The sequence below is a fragment of the Anguilla rostrata genome, chromosome 1, assembly GCF_018555375.3.
Source record: "Anguilla rostrata isolate EN2019 chromosome 1, ASM1855537v3, whole genome shotgun sequence".
Lineage (NCBI taxonomy): Eukaryota > Metazoa > Chordata > Actinopteri > Anguilliformes > Anguillidae > Anguilla > Anguilla rostrata.
The window spans coordinates 84,327,260-84,337,048 of NC_057933.1; the positions used below are offsets into that span (position 1 = coordinate 84,327,260).

Here is a 9,789-nt window from a genome sequence, read left to right on the forward strand (position 1 = left end):
CGAGCATGACTGCTCTGCACTGACACACCATCTTTTTTCCCCCTTTTCTGTGTGTATGTGTGTGTGTGTGTGTGTGTGTGTGGTTATGGTTGTGTGTGTGTGTGTGTATGTGTGTGTGTGTGTGTGGTTGTGTGTGTGTGCGTGCGTACGTGTGTGTGTATGTGTGTGTGTGTGTGTGTGTGTGTGGTAGTGTGTTGTGTGTGTTGTGGGCTGCGGTGCTCTGGCCCTGGTTGATGGGAGTGTGTGGGGTAGATTGTAGGGGATGTGGATGTATGGTTGTGTGTGTGTATGTGTGTGTGTGTGTGTGTGTGTGCGTACGTGTGTGCGTATGTGTGTGTGTGTATGTGTGTGTGCGTACGTGTGTGGTTGTGTATGCGTGTGTGTGCGTGCGTGCGTGTGTGTGTGGTTGTGTGTGTGTGTGTGTGTGTGTACGTGTGTCTGTGTGTGTTCTCAGTGGGACACTGCGGTCCTCCTGAGCCCCTGGTTAATGGGCAGGTGGTGGGGGAGAACTATAACTACCGGGGCAGCGTGGTGTACCAGTGCAGCCCCGGCTTCCGGCTGATCGGTGTGTCCGTGCGCATCTGTGAGCAGCAGCACCGCTGGTCCGGCAGACCCCCCGTGTGTGTCCGTGAGTACCCCCCGATCTCACCTGGGACTGTGCTCCGCCCCCTACCTGCTCTCTGTCACAGCCCATCTCACCTGGGACCGAGCTCCACCCCCTACCTGCTCTCTGTCACAGCCCTCCCTGGGACTGAGCTCCACCCCCTACCTGCTCTTGTCACGTCCCATCTCCCTGGGACAGAGCTTCCGCCCCCTACCTGCTCTCCTGGTCACAGCCCATCTCACCTGGGACAGAGCTCCACCCCCTACCTGCTCTCTGTCACAGCCCATCTCACCTGGGACGAGCTCCCCCCCTACCTGCTCTCTGTCACAGCCCATCTCACCTGGGACTGAGCTCCACCCCCTACCTGCTCTCTGTCACAGCCCCTCACCTGGGACAGAGCTCCGCCCCCTACCTGCTCTCTGTCACAGCCCTCCACCTGGGACGAGCTCCGCCCCTACCTGCTCTCTGTCACAGCCCATCCACCTGGGACTGAGCTCCACCCCCTACCTGCTCTCTGTCACAGCCCATCTCACCTGGGACAGAGCTCCGCCCCCTACCTGCTCTCTGTCACAGCCCATCTCACCTGGGACAGAGCTCCGCCCCCTACCTGCTCTCTGTCACAGCCCATCTCACCTGGGACAGAGCTCCGCCCCTACCTGCTCTCTGTCACAGCCCATCTCACCTGGGACTGAGCTCCGCCCCCTACCTGCTCTCTGTCACAGCCCATCTCACCTGGGACTGAGCTCCGCCCCCTACCTGCTCTCTGTCACAGCCCATCTCACCTGGGACTGAGCTCCGCCCCCTACCTGCTCTCTGTCACAGCCCTTCCACCTGGGACAGAGCTCCGCCCCCTACCTGCTCTCTGTCACAGCCCCTCTCACCTGGGACTGAGCTCCGCCCCCTACCTGCTCTCTGTCACAGCCCGTCTCACCTGGGACAGAGCTCCGCCCCCTACCTGCTCTCTGTCACAGCCCATCTCACCTGGGACTGAGCTCCGCCCCCTACCTGCTCTCTGTCACAGCCCATCTCACCTGGGACTGAGCTCCGCCCCCTACCTGCTCTCTGTCACAGCCCATCTCACCTGGGACTGAGCTCCGCCCCCTACCTGCTCTCTGTCACAGCCCATCTCACCTGGGACAAAGCTCCGCCCCTCACCTGTATCCTCTGCGTGTCCTGGTCTCTTAGTCCTGATTCCCCCCCACCCCCCACCCCCCCTGACGGGCGAGAAGCTGTTCAGTCCTGAGAACAGCTTTGCTGACCTTCTCTACTTGTTCTGCTGATTATTTTATTGGAAACTGATCTTAGATTTTTTTTTAATGAAGATTGCTTTAAGCTTTGGTTCTTAAATGTGGTTTAACATTTTAAATATGTAATGCTGCCACTTTTAAGGAAATACACCAAACCATCGGCATCCAGGCCGGTGAGTCTGCCAGCGTTGTCTCATTGTGAGACGCAGCTGACTGCTTCAGAAATGAGCAGGTCACAGTTTACATTCCACTTCCAGGGAAGTGCGTTTTGCAGAAGCACTGGCTGTACATATTTTCTTAATTACCCCGGAGTGCATTTCCACCCGAGCGCTAATTACTCAGACAAACAGCCGCCCGCTTTTAAAAGCTTGATGAAATTTTTGTCCTTGATGTTCTGCTGTCTCGTGTATTAGTCCACCGCGGGGGAGGGGTGGGGGGAGGGGCGGGGGCCGGCCCCTCTGCTCCTCACCTCCGTGTCCCTCTTTCTGGGGAGGAGGATAAACTGCTTCTGAAATCACATCACGCCTCCTTCCCCTGTCTCACGCTGTCTCTGAGCTGCATCTGGCCATGTGCTGCTTTTAGCTCTCCCTCTCATTCTCTCCCTCCCTCTCTCTCTCTGTCTGCCTCCCCTTCTCTCTCTCTCTCATTATCTCTCTCCCTCCCTCTCTCTGTCTCTGTCTCTCGCTCTCTATCTGCCTCCCTTTCTCTCTCTCTCCCTCCCTCTCTCTGCCTCCCCTTCTCTCTCTCTCATTATCTCTCTCCCTCCCTCTCTCTGTCTCTGTCTCTCTAGCTCTCTCTCTGCCTCCCTTTCTCTCTCTCTCCCTCCTTCCCTCTCTCTCCCTCCCTCTCTCTGCCTCCTCTCGCTCTCTCTCTCCCTCTCTCTGCCTTCCTCCCTCTTTCTGTCTGTCTCTCTCGCTCTCTCTCTCTCTCCCTCCCTCTATTTCCCTCTGCCTCTCTCTCTCCCTCCCTCCCTCTATTTCCACTATTCCGTCTCCCTCTCTCTCCCTCCCCCTCCCTCTATTCCCTCTTCTCTCTCCCTCCCTCCCTCCCTCATTCCCTCTCCCTCCCCTCTCCCTCCCTCCCTCCCTCTATTTCCCTCTCCCTCTCTCTGAAAGTTCTGTAGTTACTTGACCTCAGCGTGCCCCGCTGTGCAGATACTGTTCTGGTTTCTATTAAACGACGGGTCAGGATATGAATTTCATCTTGTAAGGAGATAAAGAATTTTCAATAATTTCCTATTTCCATCAGCTCTGGCATTTTCCCAGTTTAGAGGGTGATGGATTATTAATGTCAGACATTATTTATTTGTGTTCCTACGTTGACTCTTGGGGATAATCTCTTTCCGACTCTTTTAAGATTAGGACCTGGCTGTTTACACTCCAGTAAATTCTCATTTTCCCTCAGAACTTTAATCAATGCAGTTTTCTTGCATTTGGACGGCTCTGGCTGCGGTTTCCCGGGTATTTATGTTTTATTAAGGTGCTGCAGCATTGATTTTTTGCTGCGGTGGTTTACCTGCTTCCTCCGCTTCTCGTCAGAGCTTCGCTCCTGAGGCGGGGATCTGGCCTCTGAGAGCCTCGCATGAAATAAACACGCGTCTGAAAAACACATTTTTGGGGAAACTTTCTGTAACGTTTAGTCCTGCTAATCCTGCTCCAGCGGTGCCCAGCCCTGATCCTGGAGATCTACCGTCCTGTAGGCTTTCACTAACCCAAAAAAACACACCTCATTCAACAGCTAGAGCAGGGCTGCCCAGCCCTGTTCCTGGAGATCTACCGTCCTGTAGGTTTTCACTCCAAACCTAACAAAGCACACCTCATTCAACACCTAGAGATCTACCGTCCTGTAGGGTTTCACTCCAAACCTAACAAAGCACCCTCTTCAACAGCTAGGCAGGCTGCCCAACCCTGTTCCTGGAATCTCCGTCCTGTAGGTTTCCTCCGCCCTACAAGCACCTCATTCACAGTAGCGATCTCATTGCTGCCATTATCAGAATCAGTGTGAAATGGTGAGAAACTACCGACGTAGATTCACGGTTGGAACCCTGCCCTATTCTGCGTTTTCGGAATCTGTGCTCTCCTGTATGGCCCCCGCTCTGTTTATTTACTGTCTGTTTGTCTTTATCTGTTTCTGCACAGCCATTACCTGTGGTCACCCGGGCAACCCCACTAATGGCATGACCCATGGCGCCAAGTTCAACCTCAACGACATTGTTCAGTTTGTGTGCAACACCGGATACAGCCTAGAGGGGGCGCTCACATCCCACTGCCAGCCCAACGGCCAATGGAGCAACTCTCTACCGACCTGTAAAAGTGAGCACTGTGTGTGTGTGTGTGTGTGTGTGTGTGAGTGCGTGTGTGTGTGGGGGTTTGTGTCTGTGTGTGAGTGTGAGTGCGTGTGTGTGTGAGGGTTTGTGTCTGTGTGTGAGTGTGTGTGTGTCTGAGTGTGTGAGTGCGTGTGTGTGTGAGGGTTTGTGTCTGTGTGTGAGTGTGTGTGTGTGTGAGGGTTTGTGTCCATGTGTGAGTGAGTGTGTGTGTGTCTGAGTGTGTGTGAGTGTGTGTGTGTGTGTGTGTGTGTGAGTGCGTGTGAGGGTTTGTGTCTGTGTGTGAGTGAATGTGTGTGAGTGTGTGTGTGTCTGAGTGTGTATGAGTGTGTGTGTGTGTGAGTGTGTGTGTGTGTGTGTGTGACCTGCTTAAAGCAGCCACAGTGTATTGAAGGCTCTTTTTGCTGTCCTGTAGATAAGGCTTATGTGGCCTTTAGAGAAAAGTGAGGAATTGAAATGAGTGATTTAATTATTAAGTGATAACTGCAGGTCGCGGGGTTGGCAGATTGGATGGGCTGTAACATTTAAGCCTGACAAGCCTATCGCACCCGCATCTCCATGGCGACCTGTTCTCTCAGGGCGTGTCAGGTGGGGAGTGCTTTTGGAAGGATGGCTCTAGGAACGATGGTGCTTTATCTCCCAGTGACGGGCTCTATCTGACAGCTCTCTGAAACGTCTCTCTCTCTCTCTGCTGTGTGAGGCCCGCTCGCTCGGCCTTCTGTGGGTTTTTAAGCAGAGTTAAGATGTGCTTAGAATCACTGGGAAGAACCGCACGCTTCACCTTTTCAAATCGCCATGGTGATTTCTCTCCAGGACCCAATTTCAGACTCGCGTTTGAATGTTTTATTCAGCCACGGAGAGAACCGCTTCAGTTTCTGAAACCTCTCTGGACACTGTGTGTGTGTGTGTGTGTGGTGGTGTTGCGTGTGTGTTGTGGTGTACGAGTGTTGTGTGTGTGTGTGTGTGTGTACGAGTGTGAGTGTGTGTGTGTCAGAGTGTGTGTGGTGTGTGTGTGTGTGTGGTGTGTGTGTGTGTGTGTGTGTGTGTGTTGTGCGTGTGTGTGTGCGTGTGTGTGTGTGTGTGTGTGCGTGCGTGTGTGCGTGCGTGCGTGTGTGCATGTGTGTGTGTGTGCGTGCGTGTGTAATGTTTGGCCCAGTCGCTCCCCATTCTCCTCCGGCATCACACAACTGCACGCCATGTCGCCATGCCGACAGCAGACGCAGACTACCTTGGGTGGTTTGTTTGAGAAGAAGATTAAACTACTGCTTAACTTCAGTCAAACAGAATTTATTTTTCCTTTTTTCCTGGTAATGACATTTTCCTTTCCTAATTTGTGGAGTAAAAGGCTTATTGCTGTTATAATGACGAAGAGGGGGTTTATGGGTAATGCGCGGTGGCGTGTTTGGGTCTTACACCGCACTCATGTCATCATTAAGCCTCTTATTCTGGATCAGTGGCTCCATGGCGGTGCAGTCAGCGGAGATCAAGCTTCTGTGAGTTATTCATGATTCTGTGAGCTGCCTGAGCACTGTCCCAAATCTGCCCATTTAACACTGTACCTGCTTAACACCCACTCCAATTAACACTGTACCTGTTTAACACCCACTCCATTTAACACTGTACCTGTTTAACACCCACTCCATTTAACACTGTACCTGCTTAACACCCACTCCAATTAACACTGTACCTGCTTAACACCCACTCCATTTACACTGTACCTGTTAACACCACTCCATTTAACACTGTACCTGCTTAACACCCACTCCATTTAACACTGTACCTGTTTAACACCCACTCCATTTAACACTGTACCTGCTTAACACCCACTCCAATTAACACTGTACCTGTTTAACACCCACTCCATTTAACACTGTACCTGTTTAACACCCACTCCATTTAACACTGTACCTGTTTAACACCCACTCCATTTAACACTGTACCTGTTTAACACCCACTCCATTTAACACTGTACCTGTTTAACACCCACTCCATTTAACACTGTACCTGTTTAACACCCACTCCATTTAACACTGTACCTGCTTAACACCCACTCCATTTAACACTGTACCTGTTTAACACCCACTCCATTTAACACTGTACCTGTTTAACACCCACTCCATTTAACACTGTACCTGTTTAACCCACTCCATTAACACTGTACTGTTAACACCCACTCCATTTAACACTGTACCTGTTTAACACCCACTCCATTTAACACTGTACATGTTTAACACCCACTCCATGTAACACTGTACCTGTTTAACACCCACTCCATTTAACACTGTACCTGTTTAACACCCACTCCATTTAACACCCACTCCATTTAACACTGTACCTGCTTAACACCCACTCCATTTAACACTGTACCTGTTTAACACCCACTCCATTTAACACTGTACCTGTTTAACACCCACTCCATTTAACGCCATTTAAGGGGCGACATAGCTCAGGAGGTAAGACCGATTGTCTGGCAGTCGGAGGGTTGCCGGTTCAAACCCCGCCCTGGGCATGTCGAAGTGTCCTTGAGCAAGACACCTAACCCCAACCCCTAACTGCTCTGGCGAATGAGAGGCATCAATTGTAAAGCGCTTTGGATAAAAGCGCTATATAAATGCAGTCCATTTACCATTTACCAACACTCAACACTGAGCACCCACAACATTTGATAACTGCTCCATTTTGCAATGGAGTGTGAGATTGGCTAAGTCTTAACACCAAGTGTGTAAAACCTGACTCCCTGAACAATCTTCACTTTCACACCTGTTCTGTTTAACAGTCCCTCTTTTTAACGGCAGGCTCATTAGCAGCAGACCCGCTTGGCACATTGTTTGTTTAACACTCGATTAACACGCAGACACATAATCTCCGAGCACATTTCACACCTTGCTACCTGTCCTTGGGTGATGACCTGTGTGTTGATGTTCATGGTTAAATGCTTCACGATGTGGCCCACGATGTGAGCTGCACAGACCCTGGTTATGTGTGTGTGTGTGTGTGTATGGTGTGTAACGTGTGTGTGTGTGTGTGTATGTTCCTGTAGTTGTGAGCTGCACAGACCCTGGTGTATGTGTGTGTGTGTGTGTGTGTGTGTGTGTGTGTGTTCCTGTAGCTGTGAGCTGCACAGACCCTGGGTATGTGTGTGTTCCTGTAGCTGTGAGCTGCGTAGACCCTGGTTATGTGTGTGTTACTGTAGCTGTGAGCTGCGCAGACCCTGGTATGTGTGTGTTCTGTGTGTGGCTGCGAACAGGTTTGTGTGTGTGTGTGTTCCTGTAGCTGTGAGCTGCACAGACCCTTGGTGTGTGTTGTGTGGTGTGTTCCTGTAGCTGTGAGCTGCGCAGACCCTGGTGTGTGTGTGTGTTTTCGTGTAGCTGTGAGCTGCCAGACCCTGGTTGTGTGTGTGTGTTCTGTAGCTGTGAGCTGCGCAGACCCAGGTTATGTGTGTGTTCCTGTAGCTGTGAGCTGCGCAGACCCTGGTGTGTGTGTGTGTTCCTGTAGCTGTGAGCTGCGCAGACCCAGGTTATGTGTGTGTTCCTGTTGCTGTGAGCTGCGCTGACCCTGGTGTGTGTGCGTGTGTGTGTGTGTGTGTGTGTGGTGTGTAACAGGTGTGTGTGTGTTCCTGTAGCTGTGAGTTGCGCAGACCCTGGGTATGTGTGTGTGTGTGTGTGTGTGTGTGTTCCTGTAGCTGTGAGTTGCGCAGATCCTGGTTTGTGTGTGTGTTCCTGTAGCTGTGAGCTGCGCAGTGCAGACCTGGTGTGTGTGTGTTGTTCCTGTAGCTGTGAGCTGCGCAGACCCTGTGTGTGGTGTTGTTGTGTGTGTTCCTGTAGCTGTGAGCTGCGCAGACCCTGGTGTGTGTGTGTGTGTTCCTGTAGCTGTGAGCTGCGCAGACCCTGGTTTGTGTGTGTGTTCCTGTAGCTGTGAGCTGCGCAGACCCTGGTATATGTGTGTGTTGTGTCCTGTAGCTGTGAGCTGCGCAAACCCTGGTTGTGTGTGTGTGTGTCCTGTAGTTGTGCTGCGCAACCCTGGTTGTGTGTGTGTTCCTGTAGCTGTGAGCTGCGCAGACCCTGGTTATGTGTGTGTGTGTGTGTGTTCCTGTAGCTGTGAGCTGCGCAGACCCTGGGTATGTGTGTGTGTGTGTGTTCCTGTAGCTGTGAGCTGCGCAGACCCTGGTTATGTGTGTGTTCCTGTAGCTGTGAGCTGCGCAGACCCAGGTTATGTGTGTGTTCCTGTAGCTGTGAGCTGCGCAGACCCTGGTTATGTGTGTGTGTGTGTGTTCCTGTAGCTGTGAGCTGCGCAGACCCTGGTGTGTGTGTGTGTTCCTGTAGCTGTGAGCTGCGCAGACCCTGGTGTGTGTGTGTGTTCCTGTAGCTGTGAGCTGCGCAGACCCTGGTGTGTGTGTGTGTTCCTGTAGCTGTGAGCTGCGCAGACCCTGGTTATGTGTGTGTGTGTGTGTTCCTGTAGCTGTGAGCTGCGCAGACCCTGGGTGTGTGTGTGTGTTCCTGTAGCTGTGAGCTGCGCAGACCCTGGGTATGTGGAGAACAGTGCTCGGCAGGTCCTCCCCAGCGGCCCGCTGCGTTTCAGCTTCCAGACGGCGGTGTCCTACACCTGCAGCCCCGGCTACTACCTGCTGGGCACCGCCTCCCTGTCCTGCCAGGGGGACGGAACCTGGGACCGCTCCAAACCCAAATGCCTCCGTGAGTCCCCCCGTCCCGTCCGTCTGCGTACTGCACCCTCTTAACAACACCCCACCCCCCCACCCTCTGTGTGTCTGCTCCGTCACTGTGTGCTTACTGTCTGTCTGTTTCCTGTCTGATTATCATTGTGTGTCTGTTTCCTGTCTGATTATTACTGTCTGTCTGTTTCCTGTCTGATTATCATTGTGTCTGTTTCCTGTCTGATTATCACTGTGTGTCTGTTTCCTGTCTGATTATCACTGTGTGTCTGTTTCCTGTCTGATTATCACTGTCTGTCTGTTTCCTGTCTGATTATCATTGTGTCTGTTTCCTGTCTGATATCACTGTGTGTCGTTCCACTGATTAATCACTGTGTGTCCGTTCCTGTCGATATCATGGTCGTTCCTGTCTGTTATCATTGGTCTGTTCCTGTCTGATTATCACTGTGTGTCTGTTTCCTGTCTGATTATCACTGTGTGTCTGTTTCCTGTCTGATTATCACTGTCTGTCTGTTTCCTATCTGATTATCACTGTGTCTGTTTCCTATCTGATTATCACTGTCTGTCTGTTTCCTGTCTGATTATCACTGTGTCTGTTTCCTGTCTGATTATCATTGTGTCTGTTTCCTGTCTGATTATCACTGTGTGTCTGTTTCCTGTCTGATTATCACTGTGTGTCTGTTTCCTGTCTGATTATCACTGTGTGTCTGTTTCCTGTCTGATTATCACTGTGTGTCTGTTTCCTGTCTGATTATCACTGTGTCTGTTTCCTGTCTGATTATCATTGTGTCTGATTTCCGTGTCTTGATTTATCACTGTGTCTGTTTCCTGTCTGATTATCACTGTGTGTCTGTTTCCTGTCTGATTATCACTGTGTGTCTGTTTCCTGTCTGATTATCACTGTGTCTGTTTCCTGTCTGATTATCATTGTGTCTGTTTCCTGTCT

At 51.4% G+C, this 9,789-nt stretch overlaps 1 protein-coding gene across 1 annotated transcript in view; it reads left to right on the top strand.

Annotated features, from left to right (window-relative positions):
* LOC135248951 (CUB and sushi domain-containing protein 1-like) overlaps nucleotides 1-9,789 on the top strand; it is a 238,486-nt gene that overhangs the window by 216,792 nt on the left and 11,905 nt on the right. The window contains exons 53-55 of the mRNA XM_064324101.1: nucleotides 455-628; nucleotides 3,990-4,163; nucleotides 8,677-8,865. Of these exons, the coding sequence (XP_064180171.1) occupies nucleotides 455-628; nucleotides 3,990-4,163; nucleotides 8,677-8,865 (537 nt within the window). The remainder of the gene's footprint in view (nucleotides 1-454; nucleotides 629-3,989; nucleotides 4,164-8,676; nucleotides 8,866-9,789) is intronic.